Source organism: Bolinopsis microptera, chromosome 6, assembly GCF_026151205.1.
Source record: "Bolinopsis microptera isolate Bmic1 chromosome 6, MBARI_Bmic_1.0, whole genome shotgun sequence".
In the NCBI taxonomy this organism is placed as follows: Eukaryota; Metazoa; Ctenophora; class Tentaculata; order Lobata; family Bolinopsidae; genus Bolinopsis; species Bolinopsis microptera.
The window spans coordinates 1524529-1545058 of NC_087077.1; the positions used below are offsets into that span (position 1 = coordinate 1524529).

At 37.2% G+C, this 20530-nt stretch overlaps 2 protein-coding genes across 2 annotated transcripts in view; one reads left to right on the forward strand and one right to left on the reverse strand.

Moving 5' to 3' along the window:
* Positions 1-2699, forward strand: part of LOC134816877 (uncharacterized) — an 18985-nt gene extending 16286 nt beyond the window's left edge. Inside the window, exons 10-11 of the mRNA XM_063825878.1 lie at positions 468-548; positions 1246-2699. Coding sequence (XP_063681948.1) covers positions 468-548; positions 1246-1765 — 601 coding nt within the window. The 3' untranslated portion in view covers positions 1766-2699. The remainder of the gene's footprint in view (positions 1-467; positions 549-1245) is intronic.
* On the reverse strand, positions 2667-19617 carry LOC134816683 (kielin/chordin-like protein). Its single transcript, XM_063825637.1, has 11 exons — positions 19479-19617; positions 19220-19333; positions 18956-19045; positions 18688-18791; positions 18347-18428; positions 15397-15482; positions 11924-12093; positions 10559-10712; positions 4613-4748; positions 4075-4410; positions 2667-3838 (listed from the first exon to the last, which is right to left on the reverse strand). Exons 1-11 carry the CDS (start codon positions 19608-19610, stop codon positions 3515-3517), a joined length of 1728 nt encoding a protein of 575 aa, XP_063681707.1. The 5' UTR covers positions 19611-19617; the 3' UTR covers positions 2667-3514.
* Between the last annotated feature and the right edge of the window lie 913 nt (positions 19618-20530).

Below are 20530 nucleotides of genomic sequence, written 5' to 3' on the forward strand. Positions count from 1 at the left end.
CCCTGACCCTGACCATGACACTGACCCTGACCCTGACCCTGACCCTGACCCTGACCCTGACCCTGACCCTGACCCTGACCCTGACCCTGACCCTGACCCTGACCCTGACCCTGACCCTGACCCTGACCCTGACCCTGACCCTGACCCTGACCCTGACCCTGACCCTGACCCTGACCCTGACCCTGACCCTGACCCTGACCCTGACCCTGACCCTGACCCAATTGTCGGGGGGTCAATTGTCGGGGGTCAATTGTCGGGGGGTCAATTGTCGGGGGGTCAATTGTCGGGGGGTCAATTGTCGCGGTACCATGTATCATGTCGTATGAATATAATTTTGACAAGGGTAATATAATTATAAAATCACCATTGGGGGTAATGATAATCTTCTGAACTACTAAATTAGTATCGGCCTATCCGGCTGATATATGATGAATGGTTCACCTTAAGATCAGAGATATTCTCTTCAGATGGATGGAGGACAGTGCCCGGGTGATAGCCACCAGTACCCACAACATATTCCAATCTCGCTCCGACTCCTGCCTTTCCTGGTATGTTTTCTAGCCTCGTGCATGTTGGTGTGTTTTCGCTCTTAAGTCTTGGTGTTTTCTCTGCGAATCTTGTTTAAAAAAACCAAAATATGGTCGCTGACCGCTGTTTAAATTCATAGCACTGAGCATAAACAAGTAATAGTAATCGGATGATAATTGGAATACTCGCGGATATTAATCTACGCTGGTAAAACATATGGCGCGAGTTAAAGTTGGATATCTGCGACCTGCATAGATTCTATTTAGTCGCTCGGATAACAATTAACATGAACACCCATCTAAATTGCATTGAAATTGACTGGTTGAGGAGGCTGAAACGTTGACAGTTGAGCGACTACTGTAGGAAATGACTTACAAGACATCGATCTATTTAAAGATAAATATAAATTTGATTTATGAAGCACTAAAATTTGATGCAATTTAAAAGTCAGCTAGACAGTGTCTAGTAGACACAGATTCTGTCGCATTTATAAATAAAATCAAAAAACTTATATTGACAAATTACAAAGACTCTTTAGTCTTAGAATCTATATGATTTCATTTTGTTTTGATCGTGTGTAAAAGCACCTCAAACTCAAAGCACCTTTGTACGTGGCTTGCTAGTCTGCCCGCTGTCATATCATTTGGGCGGAAACCCCTATAATATAATAATACGGGCTGTAACCATGGTAACAGCTACAAGGACTCCTCCTCCCAGGTCTGCTGTTAGCACCCCCGTGTCTATACGAGCCGGCCAGTCTGCCCAGAAGCTGCACTGCGGCAGTTTTCAGTCATCCACCCACTCGCTCAGTCACATACGGTCAGAGATAAGGTCTGTGTTTGATAGCATGGTATCGAGGATATCCAGCCCAGGTCGGGTAACAACAGAGCTGGGAGGTACCGGAGCGAGGAGCAGGAACAAGGAGCAGCAAACCAAGATAGTAGCTCTACATCTCTCCTATAGTTTCCTTCTTACACACTTCATGGTTAGCGTCTACACGGTCTCCTGCCTGACGGATCCTCAGCTGGGTCCCTTCGACCAGTCCAGGAGAGACGGATCCCAGCTCCAGGTGTATCTAAAGGGGTGTTATTATGCTGCTGTTTTTATTAACTCTGGCATGACGCCAGTCGTTTATTGGACCTTCCATCAAAAGTACCGGCAGAGGGTCTCGTTTTATTTTTACAGGTTGAAAATTATTCTTGTTAAAATCAGGAACAGACTCTGCAGTTGCTGTTGATTTGTTTGAGGTGATAGTTACAATTAAATTGTTAGCAATATTGACAGTATGATGATCAATCTTAGTGTTTGGAGGGCATAAGTATAACACGTGAAGCCCCATACTCAAGTTAAGTATGAACATGTCACCTAGCTGACATACTTTATATATAATATATGCGTGTAAAATCTCGATATCTTATCTTGAAAAGCTGTGTTTTTATAACCTGTTAAAATCAAAAAGTGGGAATTTTCCTTTTCGGGCTTGTTTTGACAAAAACACCCTCCAGGGTATCCGTATATCGGATTGTTTTAATACTTGACACGAAATTGTTCTCAGAATTTTAGCGCAGTTTTTGATGCCCTAAAAAATGTACTCAGCCAACTGAAAAGTTAATTTTTTGAACCTCAAAAAGATTCCTAGCTCAAAATACCACATATGTCGGTATTTTTTCACTTTCTCATTCTGCGAAGCCAAATATCCAACTTTTAACCATAACTTTAAAAGGAAGTATTTTAAGGTATATGTTTCAGTTTCTTCGTAACTCATATATAAATATGCAAGTTGACGTTGTTTTACATTTATCCAGACGTCATTAGCACATTCCTTATAGAAAATTCTGCCGAGATATATGCTAATATTTGTTTTGCGACTTTCAGGTCCAAAAATCTACTTTCCAGTTGACTGAGCACATTTCACAAAACTGCACCAGAATTTTGCGAACAATTTCATGTCAAGTATCAAAACAATTTGATATTCCCTGGCGGACTTCTCGGTCAAAAGAGCCTGAAAAGGAAAATTATTATTTTTTGACTTTAAAATTACACAGCCTTTTTAGATACAATATCTAGTTTATGGATTGGATTTTTGCATGGAGTTTGGAGTGAATTTATCTGAATAATACAAATAAATAAACAAATGGTTGATTGGGGAGTTGTACCCGAAGACAAAACTCGGCACTAACACCTTGAAAGTTTATTTACAACAATAGATAAGTAATACATAATAAAATAATCTGCATTCACGCACTCATAAAACGTAAACTTTGAAACGAAAGGACGATATATCGCTAGGGGTTCTGTATAAAGCTGACAAGTGATTTTAAAACAATTTGTGCGAAAGAATGTATAGATTTTCTTTGAATAAAGATTGAAAAGCACGACCAATTGTTAACAAATTTCAATGCTGATAAGTTTTAAATTATATCAACTAATGTGGACAGTTCAGTTTGTTATCGTTATCAATCATGGTTTGATATTGCTCATTTTGTGGCACTTATTATTCCTCAGATACAGATCTATCAACATTTTGGTACAAAAAAACTAACTAATTAATTTAGTTTCGTTGTTAAATTTTCACAAATAATTAATTTCATATTATATCATCATAAATTCAAACGATAACAAATACCTTACAATCTATGACTATAGATTACAACCTATGACAATAGATTAAATCGCACTCAGATTAAGCGATGAAATGCAAATATCAATTGTACTCCAATACTAAATACATGCAATGCACTTGTAATCTATATTTATAATCTATGCACTCAGCACTGTCTTCAGTCAATGAGATGATTGTTAAATGTGTGTCTGGGGCTCGTTACCTTAATCGCTCTGCAATGACCAGTGCTGAGTGCTGATAGTGCTAAGTAAATGCTGACCAGCCTAACCTTAAAGCACGTCCTGTCACAACAGCACACAGCGATCAAATACTAAAATAATGAGAATAGCACCTAGAAAGTGCGTCTAAACAACTAAAGTCTCCTCACAGGGTTGGTCCACAACCCCTGAATGGGAGGGTATCAGCACAATGCGATCCAACCAACACATTCTTCACGTTGCACTCCTTGTGGATGCACTCGGACACGTCGAACCCGGCCACGGCGCACATCTCGTTAAAGGCGGCGGTGGCGCGGCAGGGAGAGGGGTAGGCACTGAGGTACTCCTTGCTGCAGGAGTCCTGGATACAAGTGGACATGTACCAGCCCATGTCTACTACCTGTTTGCAGGAACGGAACCCGGGACAGTTGAAGATGTCTTTGCACATGGCAGTGGCTTGGGATCGCGAAGAGGCAGAACACTGGTACGTCTGAAATTAACAGTTTTGTTATTATGTAGTTCTCAACAGTACAGAACTGTATTTAATCTCATTATAAGAGGTAATCTGAACCTTCCTTCCTTTAAATTTCAATACTTTTGTCTCTTCTTAAAAATTGATTGCCGCCGTTATGAGTTATATCATCCACTTCCTCGAATGATTCAAGAACAATAGAAAGAGAAAAGAGAAATACATCACTTTTTTATTATTCCCATATGCCAACTGACCTGCAAGTAACTTGGTTCACACTGTCTGTAATAGTCCAGTCTGCTATCCACCACCAACTTCAATGCCTCATCCTGTCCCAGCATGCTGCTCCTGTACGAGTTCTCTCCGTAGTTTCCTCCGCAGATTCCGCACGTAGATGTGTCCTTGTGTCCCTCCTGAAGGACCACGTGCGCTGTGGTTACTCCGTCCCAGATCACTTTAATTTCAGGGAGGTCCGCGTGAAGATGAGTACCGTTCATTCTGAAGGTTAGCTCGTCTTCAACATACGTCCGTTCTTCGTTCTCCTTCATGACAAAGTTTTCGTGGCCCATGTTTACGTACCATCCTCTCCCAATCTGAAAAAAGATCAAAGTACTAGAAAGTAATTTAGAACGCGGTCCTTTTTGTTAATTTGCAGATAGACATATTTTAAAATTAGTTCGGATACTTAGACATTTATTCCGATAGTAATCGACAAAACTGACTGATGATCTTGGCGAAACCGAAAATTTCCATTCCATAAAAAACCGAAACACTAGAAGTTAAGACTCGGCAAACCTCAAAGAAGACATTTTTATGATACACAGTGATGGCCTCTAGACAAGTGGCGCCGACCTGGCATCCTCCGAACCTGTTGTAAACGTACCAGTCACTGTTGTGGCAATTCCGCGCCATCAGGTACGAACATTGTCCCCTGGAGGAAAAGTAACGTTAGCATCAAAATTACTATAAATAATAATTATCTAGCCAAGTTACCTATATTTATATAAGGGGACCAAAAACCAATTCTTTTCCAGACTACAATAATATTTCGTTCAATGCCTTAAGGTTTGCAAAACCAATTTGAGTTAATTAAATGTGACTTAGTGCACAAAAGGACTAGTAAACCCGGTTTCAATGCCCCCTGGCACAGGGCGAAACGAGATTATTTCATTCGGTAGTTTTATTGTGTCGTAAGTAAACTTTGTCTACTACTTTAGTGCGAACATCATAATCTGAGACGGCAATAAATACTAATAATCCCAAAATGTGTGCGCATGTGCGCGTGTAATTTCCGAACGGCTTAATCAAGAAAATGGTTAGAGTTAGGTGACTGGTTTTTTTCGGTATAGTTTTGAAAAAATTCTGACGAAGCCAATAAACAAATGTTTTTTAAATCGGCCGTTGGTAAGTGGTTAAATTGATGGTTTTGTGCCCCAAATATGATATTAAAGTGTCTCGCTTTTTATCCCCCTCTCACTGTCTCTCCCCATTTACAGCTCCCCAAATTACAGCTTTGTATATAATTAGGTAATTTACATAATCTTATCTATATCTACTATTCAATTATTAGGAATATTCAGTCTGAGAAACGTCATCTGAAAGCCATCAAATTCTTGGAATTTCGTATTATCGTTCCTCATATTTATATTTAGAGTAATAACTAATACCTTAATTAATATTATACCGGATAGGAAGCTTTTGCAACGGAGGAAGCTTTTGCAACGGAGACAAATGCCTGAAAATGGCCCAACATGTTTCAGTTAGAGGCCATCTCATCGATCTTTTTTATTACAGAGATTATTTCTAATGACTCGCAAGAAATCCAAATATCTCTAACGCAATAAAATCTTCATAATCACTGTTTCACTTTTGAATTGATCCATAACAAAATAGTTTAAAAATATATTTTAGAGCATTGGTTCATTCACTTAAAATGCGACAAGCGGACAAGGGCCTTTGCGTTTGGTTTGTGAAATTTATGTGTAGCTAAAAACAGATTATTATATATAATAATAATGGGACGTATTTATAAATACGTCCCATTTTTTCCGAAATTATAAGTCTTCAAGTAAAAAAATTCATAAATAGACCTGTCTCCTCGAAAAAGAAAAAGGAGACAGGTCCAACGTGAAATACTCTCCAGAATATTTATCCAGGTCCTGACACTGACTCTTATTCTCTAGTGAAATACTCTCCAGAACACATATCCAGGTCCTGACACTGACTCTTATTCTCTAGTGAAATACTCTCCAGAATACATATCCAGGTCCTGACACTGACTCTTATTCTCTAGTGAAATACTCTCCAGAATACATATCCAGGTCCTGACACTGACTCTTATTCTCTAGTGAAATACTCTCCAGAATACATATCCAGGTCCTGACACTGACTCTTATTCTCTAGTGAAATACTCTCCAGAATACTTATCCAGGTCCTGACACTGACTCTTATTCTCTAGTGAAATACTCTCCAGAACACATATCCAGGTCCTGACTCTTATTCTCTAGTGAAATACTCTCCAGAATATTTATCCAGGTCCTGACACTGACTCTTATTCTCCAGTCCTGATCTCAATGCTGGGGTGAGAGTGTCAACATTTTAAGGTTTATCAACGTCAAAAATTTGGTGTATAACAGTGCCAGCCCCTTCACTTTTTGAGGAGCGATTGAAATTCCACAGTCAAACGTAAATAGCACGGAAAGCAGGCAAAGTTTGGTTTGGCTGCTGATAATGCTACCCCTCAGGGTGGAAATCTATACGTTATCTTACCGGCACAATCAGCATCCTGATCAACAGATCAGATTTATCGCAAGAGATATTATTGAATACTATTTTTCAGTGACGAATTAGATCTAGGTATACAAATAGAAATTATAATGAAATAACTCAAAATAATATTTCTGTCGAACAACTAATAGTAATAACTCGTTTAAATTTTGAATGGCACCGGTATTAATAATTCATTTGGCATATTTTAAATTTTACATCAGACTTGCCAGTGATGCCAGTGATCCTGAATCCTCACCATAGAAAACAATTGAAAGGATCTGTAGCCTGATTATATTTACTTCAAAAGTATCATGGATCCAAATTCAATGAGTTGTTGACAATCTGTCGAAGTCGAATTATGTAAATCGTGAGTTTCATGACCCTATAAAAAACTTTCCTAATGACCAGTGTTTTCATTTCTAATAGTACAGACAGATCCGTCTGAAAAAATCGATTTGCTGACACACGAACTTTTCAGAGGATTTTTGACGTTTTTGAGTCCCATTAGGTGCCCTTTATGGCTGACCAACTTTTCCAAACTTTTCCACTTGTCTTAAGGCCACTTTTTGCCACTTTACCACTTTTTACCACCTTTCTTGTTTGTCGAATATCTTTAGTTGTGAACATCGTAAAAGGTTGCGGATCAATCGAGTGTGTTCATATTATCAGGAAGAAAAACTTTTGTTCAAACAATTTTTACGTCAGATAATAAGTTAATTGGATAATTATCAATTAACTAATTAGCAAAATTCTAAAAATTTTTTATTGGCTCAAAAAGATCGGAATAGCTTAAAACACGGAGAAAAGTAGTTTTTAGAAAAAATTTGAAAATTTTTCACTTACATTTTTTTTCGTGACTTGGAAAAAATTTCGAAAATTCAAAATATTTTTTCCGCCAAAAGTGATCAAACCGCATGAAACACGGAGAAAAATGCCTTTCAAAAAAACTTAGTGAATTTTTCGTTTCAAGAATACTTAAATAGCCAATATTTGTAGTTGGAGTTCAGTAAATCTCGGCAGATTTTAGTAATCAGGAATTACTAAGTGAAGAGGTCTGAAACTGAAAAACGTTAACCATACGATCGCGCGGCGATATAAGAGTTTCATAAACTAATTTTCGCAGAAACTGCACCAATGGCACAGTCAAGATCGAAACGATAGCCTGCTGTACTGTCATTTTATTGATTTCAATGATGAATCAGTGGGGTTAAGATAATCACATTTGTAATAAATAAACATCTCTGTACCGTCAATTGTGCTAATCTAAACCAGCCTACCTGTATTACCAGACCTCTTCTTTTCCTCGACAATCAAACCAAGTTGTTCATATCGCATTTGGTGGGTGATGTATGTAGTAATGCGCTTAGTCAATAAAGACACCGTTATTTTTATTAAGAGGAGATGATGAAGCAAGTATTCATGACACAAAGAAGAATGGTCGGTGGGGATTGGGACCCACTTAAATCACCTTAACACAGTGCCCTCAGTAATCCATCTTGTCATTCAAATTATTTGTTATATAGTAGTGTTGAAAGTATTGAAACTAATACATATATCGAGCTGTATTCAATCAGACTACGACACAATACGTGTATATTATATGGCTCTTAATGACTAATGAGGTTTATGTAACGCTTTATACCGTGAGAAACCGGTATAGAGACGTTTTAAAGTTTATCACGAAAATGTATACTTGACCTCATGGCTCATTTACAGTTCGAAGAAGGCAAGAACAGATCAGGGAAACTAAGGAACAGCCAGGTCCAGGAAGCAAGTGTAAATACACCTTCCAACATCAACTGTGACTTGTTTTGTATTGTTCTGCATACCGCTTCATTTACTATGCTGGATCGGTGGTTACCTCAAATCACCCCCATATGTTATCGTCAGGGTCGGCTAAACGTAAAATCAGCAAGAGTAACATACTGGCAAGGGTAAGATGTAGATACGAGTGACGGGCAAGGGGTCCGGGTAGTAAAGAACCGGTAATAATTAATTCAGTGAAATGCTCCACGAGAGTCAGGATATTTTGGAAATTGCTAATAGAGACAGATTCTGATCAGGAAGGATTGTTAATGTTATTGAGGGTGTTAATTTGAAATCCGGACGTCGTGAGGTAAAAATACAGGTTCTTCCCGTAGGATATTCGGGGCCATGATGATCAGCTCAGGGTTAATGTGGGACAGATCGAAGAGCATTGAAAAGAGCGAGTTGAAATTTTAGGCTTTCTGGTCTTTTCTTGCCTTCTTTGAGCTGTCAAAGAGCCATGAGGCCAAGTAGACGTTTTCGTGCTAAACTGTAAAACCTCTCCATACTGGGCCTCTCACAGGAGAAACGAGAAGTGTACGGTATAGAACGTTTCATATACCTCATTAAGGGCCATAATATAATATACACGTATTGCATTGTGTCGTATTGTTATTGAATACAATCACGATATGTATTACTACTTACATCACCCACCAAATGCGATATGAACAACTTGGTTTGATTGTCGAGGAAAAGAAGAGGTCTGGTAATACAGGTAGGCTGGTTTAGATTAGCACAATTGACGGTACAGAGATGTTTATTTATTACAAATGTGATTATCTTAACCCCACTGATTCATCATTGAAATCAATAAAATGACAGTACAGCAGGCTATCGTTTCGATCTTGACTGTGCCATTGGTGCAGTTTCTGCGAAAATTAGTTTATGAAACTCTTATATCGCCGCGCGATCGTATGGTTAACGTTTTTCAGTTTCAGACCTCTTCACTTAGTAATTCCTGATTACTAAAATCTGCCGAGATTTACTGAACTCCAACTACAAATATTGGCTATTTAAGTATTCTTGAAACGAAAAATTCACTAAGTTTTTTTGAAAGGCATTTTTCTCCGTGTTTCATGCGGTTTGATCACTTTTGGCGGAAAAAATATTTTGAATTTTCGAAATTATTTCCTAGTCTCGAAAAAAAATGTAAGTGAAAAATTTTCAAATTTTTTCTAAAAACTACTTTTCTCCGTGTTTTAAGCTATTCCGATCTTTTTGAGCTAATAAAAAATTTTTAGAATTTTGCTAATTAGTTAATTGATAATTATCCAATTAACTTATTATCTGACGTAAAAATTGTTTGAACAAAAGTTTTTCTTCCTGATAATATAAACACACTCGATTGATCCGCAACCTTTTACGATGTTCACAACTAAAGATATTCGACAAACAAGAAAGGTGGTAAAAAGTGGTAAAGTGGCAAAAAGTGGCCTTAAGACAAGTGGAAAAGTTTGGAAAAGTTGGTCAGCCATAAAGGGCACCTAATCGGACTCAAAAACGTCAAAAATCCTCTGAAAAGTTCGTGTGTCAGCAAATCGATTTTTTCAGACGGATCTGTCTGTACTATAAGGTGTGCCTTGACTAATGAGTTATGATAGGAATGGGCGACAATATAACCTATAAATATCTGACCTTTACTCTAGGAACTTAGAACTTAAGTTAAAGAAATGTTACAAATTTGGCTTAAGAACTGGCGGAATTCTTTCTATCGTATTTATTTACTTAATTATTTACTTAATTATTTACTTTATTTACTTAATGCTAGAGCAGAATTAGTTTATTATTTTACATAATATCTATAACAGTATATATTTAATCTACTTAAATATTCCAGTATATATACTTAAATTAATATTTATAAGAATAAGAAATGAAAAAACGGGTTACGCCAAACATAATATGTTTTAATAGATAATTCAGCATAATCTCTTCAGTGAACGCAGACAAAGCCAAAGTATTTATAAGAATGTTTTTATTTAATCTACTTATTTATAAGTATTTATTAGTATTTGTAAGTATTTGTAAGTATTTGTAAGTATTTGTAAGTATTTATAAGTATTTATAAGTATTTATAAGTATTTATAAGTATTTATAAGTATTTGTTAGTATTTATAAGCATTTATTAGTATTTATAAGCATTTATAAGCATCTTCAACATACCCGAATGAGTAAGACTGACTGTCGAATGTCCTGACATGACCGTTTCCAGCTACGACACAAGTTGGGAGAACAGGAGGGGTCTCCACTTTAACTTTGAACACGTTACTCTGAGCAATCAAGTCACCACAAGTTTGAGCTTGACAGAAGTAGAGTCCTGTGGGAAATTGTATCAGTAATAGTGCAGCTTGGGAATTATCGGTTCCCTACCCGACCCTCAAGTAAAGGTCATCCTGTTTAGCTGCTAGGAGGCGTGGGATTAAACAGAGCTGAGCAGGGGCATGGCATCGTGCGATGTCTGCAGGGATTTGTATGGTTTGGTATGGACACTAGTCAGCGGTAAAAATAGAGTCCTAGTGATGCTAATATGTGAGATTATCAAGGTTTGCCCTGCAGATCTAACACCTCACTTGCCGCTCTCTCAACTTGTTGCTTTATCTCTATTACATGATATATGTCGATATTCCCGCATCAAACAGACGCGAATTCACTTTAAACAGGCGGTACATCTTTGACCCGTTTCCTACATATATCAGTAAGTACAGTAACAAGCTCCGGCCGTGTGTGACGGGCTGTTAGACGCATAGTCTAGTAGTCTTCACACTGTAACACTACACAGTACATCATAGTCTAGTAGTCTTCACACTGTAACACTACACAGTACATGAGTACATCATTATATCTCAGGCTATGACAGTCGACCCTGAACACCCCTTATCAGTGTTACAGATAATCTACTAAGATTTTTTCAAGATCCTGATCACTAAGTACAGTAACTAACTGGCCAGGTTGTTGGACGCATTATAGTCTAGTAGTCTTCACTGTTCACACTGTAACACTACACAGTACATTATAGTCTAGTAGTCTTCACACTGTTACACTACACACTTACACAGTACGCCTCAGGCTATGACAGTCGACCCTGAACACCCTTATCAGTGTTACAGATAATCTACCAAGGTCACTAAGATTGTTTCGATTTCTTATGTACCTTATGGCATCTTATATCGAAACATTCGCCTAATAGTTATAGGACGTTATAGGACGAATTTGTGAATAACACCGATTTTAAATCGACACAATATTTTGGAACAAATCAGTGCTCTATTTGCGGGGGTGACGTGGCTTTTGCAAGTCTGCAAAAATTTGTGAAATACAGAAACGAGGAAAAGCATAGATCACCAGTCACGAATTAGCCCGAATATTACCTCAGCGATTTGCAGGCAAAAAGTTGACGGGTTCAAGACATTAATATGCAGTGCTCCAAAAAATAGAGGGCACTTTGTAAAGCATCGCATCTCTGTTGATTATACTAATGGCCAATGAATCCGAAAAGATTTATAAAATGATAAGTTTTGAGTTCCTCACCGTTATCCAGAACTTGAGCAGAAGGTATGTAGAGAGTATCATGGTCAGATACTAATACTGGGTCTTCATCCCTAAGTTCGTGGTACCAGTTCACTGTTGGCATCGGGGACCCTTTAGCGTTACACTGCAGCTCTATTGGCATTCCCATCGCCACTGTCACGTTAGTTTGCCTGGGGAAAGGAACTATGTTAGAGTCCACATCAAGAAACAGTGCAGATTGGCAGATAATCTTAGAGGAAATTTTGGATTTTTGAGGAAATTTTGTGCCCAAGAGGACATATTTAGAATACCTGACCTTTTCATAGGGCATAAGAACATTTTAAGTGTACGTGGGGTTTAGAATTAATCCGAGTTACCGGCTAAGGTGCGGTTATTAACGGATAATTAAGGGTCGGTTCAAGTTCTCTCATATTTGTCGAATGAGAAAACGAATTTCGGGTGGGATATAAATAACCGTAAATTAAAAAGTGGGGTTGATGCCGGTGTTCAATTGAATGGCGACAATGAAACACGGAATAAATTCATTACCTGGAAGCTACCTAGTATGTTACCGTGGTTTTAACACGGTGTTATAATGAAAGTTTATTACTTGAGGTAAGCTGGCGCTGATTCAATTCATTCTTGTGTTAATTAAGTAATTCTTCCCATGCGGTCGTTAGTCTAATGAAGTAATGAAGCTGTTCTGATCGAGCATTAAGGAACAATGCTGTATTGTGTCTGTAACGTAACCATCAATAATCCAGATTACTTCTTGACCAATTTAATTGTAAAATCGCAGTAAAGTCTGTCAAACGAATACAGATACTCGTGCTTCTTCATTGTATTAGATAAATGAAATATGTTGAGTTTACGAGCCATAGATAAACAGGGAGCCCTTATATACGCTTGGTAAATCTTAAAAGTCACATTGACAGAGTAAATTTCATGTCGTATTTCGACAGGGAAAAATCAGACCTTTCCCAAGAATAAAATTCTTAACAAATATCGATATGAATCGTATAAAATCTCGCTTTTCTAAACAACGTGAATTTCATTATTTCTGCATTGAATGACCTGCATTTTAAAAGCCTATTGATAACAATAACATTAAGTTATAGCATCATTAAATATAATCCCAGTTATATTTATATAACTGTCTAGTCTTTATAAAGACTAGACCGGATAAAGAGATTTAAGTTTAAGAAATCCTGTGTCTAAAAGAGGAAGTAACAGGTAGAATCTACAGGTAGAATCAACCTGGTAGAGCCAGTGTTACTGGTCTCTTGTTATATCAGTTAGTGGTGTAAGAAAACCACTATCAAATTGTCACTTGCTGCTTTGAAGTAGGTGGGCAGCTGGGTGTTAACTCGTTACTAACAGTTCCCTGTAACTAAGTTGTTTCCTGTAGTCCCAGGAACCACAAAAAACGTCTAGTTCTTTCTAAAAGGCACAACTAGCAATTGTAATTTTTCTGCAGCCGCTTTCTATCGGTCTGAGGCAAATCATAATAAATGCAGGGTATCTTCAAAGGGTGGAAATTACCGAATTTGTCAACTTAAATTTGTCACTTTATCACTTTGGTTTATGGCATGCGCATTAGGGTCCCTCCCAACCGTCAAATTTTTCTGAAAATTCGATCAGGTATTGAGATATTTTAGTATTTAGACTCTAAATTTTAGAGAAAATCACAAAAATACTGCCTTCATCGTTCAATTCTTGATGAAAAATGTGTTAATTAGGTAAAGTTGTCGGCATATTCTGAATTCGGCACTCGTACATTTCTATAGAAATTTCCCTTCCGACATTTATATTGTTGTGATTTTCCAAGTAAATATTTCAATACTCTATTGTCGGAGCAATTTGGAACTCCTACACGCCTACCCAAACAAGATAATGTGACAATTGCGGTTATTTTGCATCTCGTATAAAGCTCCTGTCTCCTGATATAGAGGTCCTAGCTGATATAGAGGTCCTGTATGTATGTCCTGTATGTATGTCCTGTATGTATGTCCTGTATGTATGTCCTGTATGTATGTCCTGTATGTATGCATTCCCTTGAGAGTTATGTTAGTTACTCAAGTTATTTAAGTAATGCAACAGTAGGAAGGTACTGGGTGTAGACAGATTTTATCAGCAGATTTTTCCCAAAAATTTGGACCTGCAAAATTTGTTGATGATTTCTATAGACAACTCCGATCAACACATTTTTACAGAGAAATGTTTTTTACAGATTTATTTAAAGATGCAGGCCATACAATATTTTTCTTCCAGGTTAATGTGCTCCTAGAAATAATATTGAAGAAGGTTTCATCCTCTGTGCGAAGGTATAATACCTAATTTTCTACCATCTAAATTTTATGGACTAAGGATACGGGCATTTTTCTGCAGAAAATCCCAAAAGAATGTACATTTTCGCACTTTCGACTTTTCAGGCCTTTTAAAAAGTAGAATCTAGGATATTTATAACTTAGTCTATTCTTAGGCATTTATATTTGACACTGTCTGTATTTATTCAGATTTCAACACAAAAGCTGACGAATATTGATATTATAATAGATATATGGAAAGTTATGAAATATATTACTTTGTCGTTAGATGGAAATATTTTTACGAAGACTTATAATCCTATAAGTATAACTATCCGAATAATAGTTGCAGATTCTGGTGGGGCGGCATATTATTTTGACACGTGACAGTGATTCTGGGGTTTGATTGGTCAATAGTGGATGCTGATTGGTTTATAACTGGCACGTGCCAAAAAACATAGTCTCACCGCTAGAATTCAGTATTCACATAATATATAAACTTATTTTTAAACTCATCATTGAAATGTTTACTAGCCAATACCTACCTAACTAACTAATTCCGGATAGGCGTGATATTACCACGGTCCACGCCTATCCCCGCCCTATCCTTAATTTTAAAAGTTTGTAGCTGAAGACCTTAGCTACAAACCCTCTAACTAGGATCACTGTCCAATTCTATAAATAGCATCAAACTTTGCAGAGGAGGTTATGAGTGAAAGTAGTCGGCACTTGACCGTTATTCATGATCAATGATCATGCTAGTGCGCGATTTCAGATAAACCTAGCCATCAATTTTATAATAATTTATAACATAATATGTGTTTATGTATAACTTAAAGAAGTTTATGCTAGAAATGTTGAGCTATAACCGCATCCCGCTGATATAATTTTTCTTTTATGAATAATTAGATTATTAATCAGATATCGTGAAAATTCTATTAGATTTGTGCCCCGATGCAGAAATACCATTTATTTTAAAATTCAGCAAATGTGAATTTATTTAAATAAAATTAACTTTCTCCTACAAAACGGATCCACTAACTTTGAACCTATTTTACTCATTAGTAGCTCCTCCCTATAGGACACCCGAAAACCCCCAACACATCCATCTACCTGATTTGGAGTAATATTTACGATATTTACAATAGTAATATTTATGAAAGTTTAAAAATCAGCAGTATTGCTTACCAGTAGTCGACGACAGGGGGGGAAGGAATACTGCAGAAACCTCTGTGTTTTATCGTCACGTTCTTGTCCATTTCACAGTTCTGTGCCTGTAATTATTATTGGTAATTAATGTCAACAAATTCCACTTAATCGTTAGTAAATTTCCGTCTGTGATACTGTTGTATAATGTAACAAATCACTTAATCGTTAATAATTAAAGCGGAGTTTCTCTTGTGTCTAATTAAATGTCTGATGTTTCATATCAGGGATTAATGGTAATAATGATATAGATAATTTCTATTTATATCATCGTCTGGTTTATAGTATTTCCTGACTCCTGATGTCTGGTTAAGTCGTCTGTTTCGTCAACAAACTTATTGATCTTTATGCGGAACGGCAAGTGTAGAAGGTACACGCAGTCGTAAAATTGAATACTTAATCTGGCAATGATGACTGATGATGTTCAATGCCCCTGGAATTAGATCTCTTGTGGAGATCCTGCACAGCAATCCTATCCGCTCCAACTGTATGAACCTTAAAAGTGACAATTGGTGGGCCGGTCTTTGCTCGGTAACGCTCCGCCCTTGAATTATGCCGGCATTACCATTGTAGTCTGAATACCGGCACTTCTAGCTCTGCTACTTAATCTACTCTTCACTACTTGCACTCTGCTACTTCATCTACTCTTCACTACTTGCACTCTGCTACATCATCTACTCTTCACTACTTGCACTCTGCTACCTCATCTACTCTTCACTACTTGCACTCTGCTACTTCATCTACTATTCACTACTTGCACTCTGCTACTTCATCTATTCTTCACTACTTGCACTCTGCTACTTCATCTACTCTTCACTACTTGCACTCTGCTACTTCATCTACTATTCACTACTTGCACTCTGCTACTTCATCTACTATTCACTACTTGCACTCTGCTACTTCATCTATTCTTCACTACTTGCACTCTGCTACTTCATCTACTCTTCACTACTTGCACTCTGCTACTTAATCTACTCTTCACTACTTGCACTCTGCTACTTCATCTACTATTCACTACTTGCACTCTGCTACTTCATCTACTGTTCACTACTTGCACTCTGCTACTTCATCTATTCTTCACTACTTGCACTCTGCTACTTCATCTACTCTTCACTACTTGCACTCTGCTACTTAATCTACTCTTCACTACTTGCACTCTGCTACTTCATCTACTATTCACTACTTGCACTCTGCTACTTCATCTACTCTTCACTACTTGCACTCTGCTACTTAATCTACTCTTCACTACTTGCACTCTGCTACTTCATCTACTATTCACTACTTGCACTCTGCTACTTAATCTACTCTTCACTACTTGCACTCTGCTACTTCATCTACTATTCACTACTTGCACTCTGCTACTTCATCTATTCTTCACTACTTGCACTCTGCTACTTCATCTACTCTTCACTACTTGCACTCTGCTACTTAATCTACTCTTCACTACTTGCACTCTGCTACTTCATCTACTCTTCACTACTTGCACTCTGCTACTTCATCTACTCTTCACTACTTGCACGGGTTCAGCCTTGTCCGGCATTGTCTGCATTCTACAGTGCTAGGGGTTCTCCCGAAGCTAAAACTGTTGCGACTTTGCAGCAGATATTAAGTAAAGTATCTTAGGTACCCTGTCAGCCTCATTTTAATGCCACTTCTGGAGGTGCAATGATTTCATAATATGAAGCTCTCAGATTTTAAGCCGGTCCATAGTGGCAACTCTCCAGGAGATCATGTTCTACTATAAAATGTACTTTTGGAATTTGTTCACTCCGTGTGGCTGGTGATCTTATTATGACCACCTTGCATGTGTGCTCATTCTGAGTTGAAACCTGCTTTGATATCGTTCATATCAAGTTATCATCCAAAACAACCATGTCATATGTGTTGAAGGAACAAGTTCATGTGCACAAAGAAAATTAGCCTATGTTGAGGTTAGACGGATGCCCATAAACCAGCTTAACACAGAGATTTAATTGATCTAGATATTGTGAAGTGACCATGATGACGCTTCTCTGGTCAGACATTTTTCTGAATATTCGATAGCATATGCTCGCTAATAATGACTGTTACTGTTAAAGAAAACCATACTTGAAATCGATAGTTTCTAGAAGAGTCGTTTTAAAAAGTCGTTTTAAAGGTTTTTTCGAGAATATTTTAATTTAATTAAATTCTGTCCGAGTTGAGAAATATGAGCTGTTTGAAAATGTCGCTGTTCGGTCGGGCTGTAACCACCGATTAGTCTGAATATTGCGGCAACTTTATTTATAAAATATAAACTATGTTGGATAATTCAATCGTAGTGATTAGTGCCATTCAACAAATCATAGACTGATACATTTTTGGCATATTATTGTTAATAATGATATGCCAAAAGTGAGCTATTTCCTGTAGATCCTTGGTATATAAGCAACATTTGACAGAGCATAGTGTGGAGTGAGCTATGTGCTCATCCTTGGAGAACCCGGTGGATGGCCTTGCTGTACGGCAGTGTTAAACAAGGAACTGAAACCGAGGGGTTCCGTTCAGGCCCTTCACACTTTGTTTCTGTCTAGTTCTAATGTACCGTCACAATAGTGACTTTAATATAACTAAAGACAAAATTATTGATTTCCTGCTTTGTATTTTGGCAATTTCTCTGTTAATTTTCTGTAGCAGCTACACTATGTACTAGTTATATTGGAATATGATATGGACTTTGCAGAAAAACATGGTAGAATAAATCAAATCTGAGACTAATACCATTAATAAGGGCGGGATTGGAAATGTTATTACAAACCGATAATTCTTTGAAGTTTTATTGAGTAGGGGACACTGAATGATCATTGCACCAAGCTTCAAACGTCGTAATTTTTAAACGAAAGTCTGTGGTCAAATTATTGGGGTGTGATGTAAGCGATTATAATGCTCCCTAAAAGTGTTCTTAAGAACTCACGTCAAGGAAACACTTGCTGAAGTAGGTGTTGCAGTCTGTTCCACAAACAGCATCAAAATCGTTACAGGCTCGAACCGGGCACCTGGCGGGTTCAGGTTCAGTATTACCTTTATGTTACAGCATTTAAAATAGTATTAGGAAAACCTAAGAGATCGGAAAAAAAATCGATGATACTAGATAAGGTGGTTCAGAAATAAAATCAATGGAATTTTATCGGGTCGAATAAACTTCATTCTTTAAGTGTACAATATCATAATATCCAAAACAAGAATGATGTAATTCACATATCCCACCTTCACGTATCACACATTGATAATACCGTTATAGTTAGTGTTAATTACCTGCACACAGGCTCATTGGTGAAGGTATTAATCTCGCAGACTTTGTGACTTGGACAGTGTATTGTTGAACATCCTCGGTTAATCCTGATGTAGGCTCTTGTAATCTATGGAAACAATTGAGTTATAAGTTAGAAACTGAGTTAGAACTAAGCTAGAACTAAGCTAGAACTAAGTTAGAACTAAGTTAGAACTAAGCTAGAACTAAGCTAGAACTAAACTAGAACTAAGCTAGAAATAAGCTAGAAATAAGCTTAAAATAAGCTCTCACCTGGACACCAATCTTATTCTTTGCCCTGCAGTAGTACCACCCTTCGTCGTCGACTGTAGTTTCTCTGATCACTTTAAAGGCGTTTCCAGTCTGGAATTTGTCTGAGTTATTTTAGGAATTCTGGTAGAGTAGGGTTTCCGGCAATAAACCATATTTGAAACAAACAAAAGTCAGGTACAAAGTTTTAAAAGTCTAATCAGCCATAAGCAAATCGGTTAACAGCTTGAGACCGATAATTTAAAGTTAAGCTGGAACTAAGCTTACCTCGAGAGGAGTTCCGATTTTACTTAAATCCACGTCAATATGTTTGGTGGAACCCTTGATTCTCTTCAGGATTTTAACCTTAGGTTTAGGGAACCCAATTGCTTCACAGAATAGCTGAAATGTTGTTAAAAGTAAAATTTAAAATTATGTCATGGTAGTTAATTTTGAAAGGAAGTGGTTTCACTACGTCAGATATAATCATCTCTGAGCGGGGAATGAAAATAAGAAAATAAAACTGTGTTAGTGACGTTGTATGTACCTGGGCCCGTTGTCCTTGAGACACGGTAATGTTGGAGAGTCCGATAGTAATGATAGGGGAGGTGGGGTCAGGGCCGGCCCGTACATAATCACCAAGGAAGAGGAATACCGCGATCACTAAAATCGTCATCATAGCTGCAAGTTTTATGGGTATTATTGATACGACTATTGGTGGACTTATTCGATGGCCTGATAGAGGATTCTATGAAGCCCAACAAGGTAACAAAGTAAGTAACGATAAACTCACGACAAACAGAAGAAATGCACCGTCCATAGATTTCAACAAAAATAATAATTTCTGGTCATCAAATTTTATAGCCGCATCGATATTAAGTTTGTTTTTTAAATTCGATTTAGAAGACAAACTTATTACCTAAATCATAGTTTAGAGTTTGTAGATCATTAGATCAGTTGCAAAGTAACCGAGCTGAAGCAGTTGTAGTCTATGTAACCTAGTTGAGATAGGTTACTGTACCCGATATTTATTATCAACTAATCAAAGTTCACCAAAATTTAAAGTATTTAGTACCCGATATTTATTGTCAACTAATCAAAGTTCACCAAAATTTGAAGTATTTAGTAATAAACAGTTGAAAGATTTGATAAGTTGACTACAAAAATCAGGTACAATAAACTTTTTTGATTTTTATCAATGAACTTTCAAATTGTTACACAAAGGAGGTATTATATAATTTTATTACAAAGAAAATTTGCCGAAAGACCTGTACATGCCTTGACAAGTGACAGAGTGTTTACGAAATTTGGGATACCGAAACACCAGATGACTAAAACTGGTCATAGTACTTACATAAAATTAGTAAACATTAAATTACTGTAAATAAAACTGATATAAAATAAGACTGGAGGTTATTGTTTTAGTTCTGTCAAGTCTTCCACATTGTGCAAATAAATTTTTCGTTTATACTGTCGCATACAATAGGTTCGAAAAAAAAATGTTTTATGTCTGCCGCTTCTTTACTTTAAATTTAGCTATTAACAGCAAAACTAAGTGTTAACTATACTTGGAGTGTTACTATCACTTTTGAAGTGTCC

Coding starts and splice junctions, on each gene's coding strand:
- LOC134816683 (XM_063825637.1), bottom strand. CDS start 19,610: ATGATGACGATTTTAGTGATCGCGGTATTCCTCTTCCTTGGTGATTAT. Junction 12,094..15,396: donor CCCCCTGTCGTCGACTACTG/GTAAGCAATACT, acceptor TCCTTTCCCCAG/GCAAACTAACGTGACAGTGG. Junction 4,411..4,612: donor ATAAAAATGTCTTCTTTGAG/GTTTGCCGAGTC, acceptor ATCTTTTTTCAG/ATTGGGAGAGGATGGTACGT.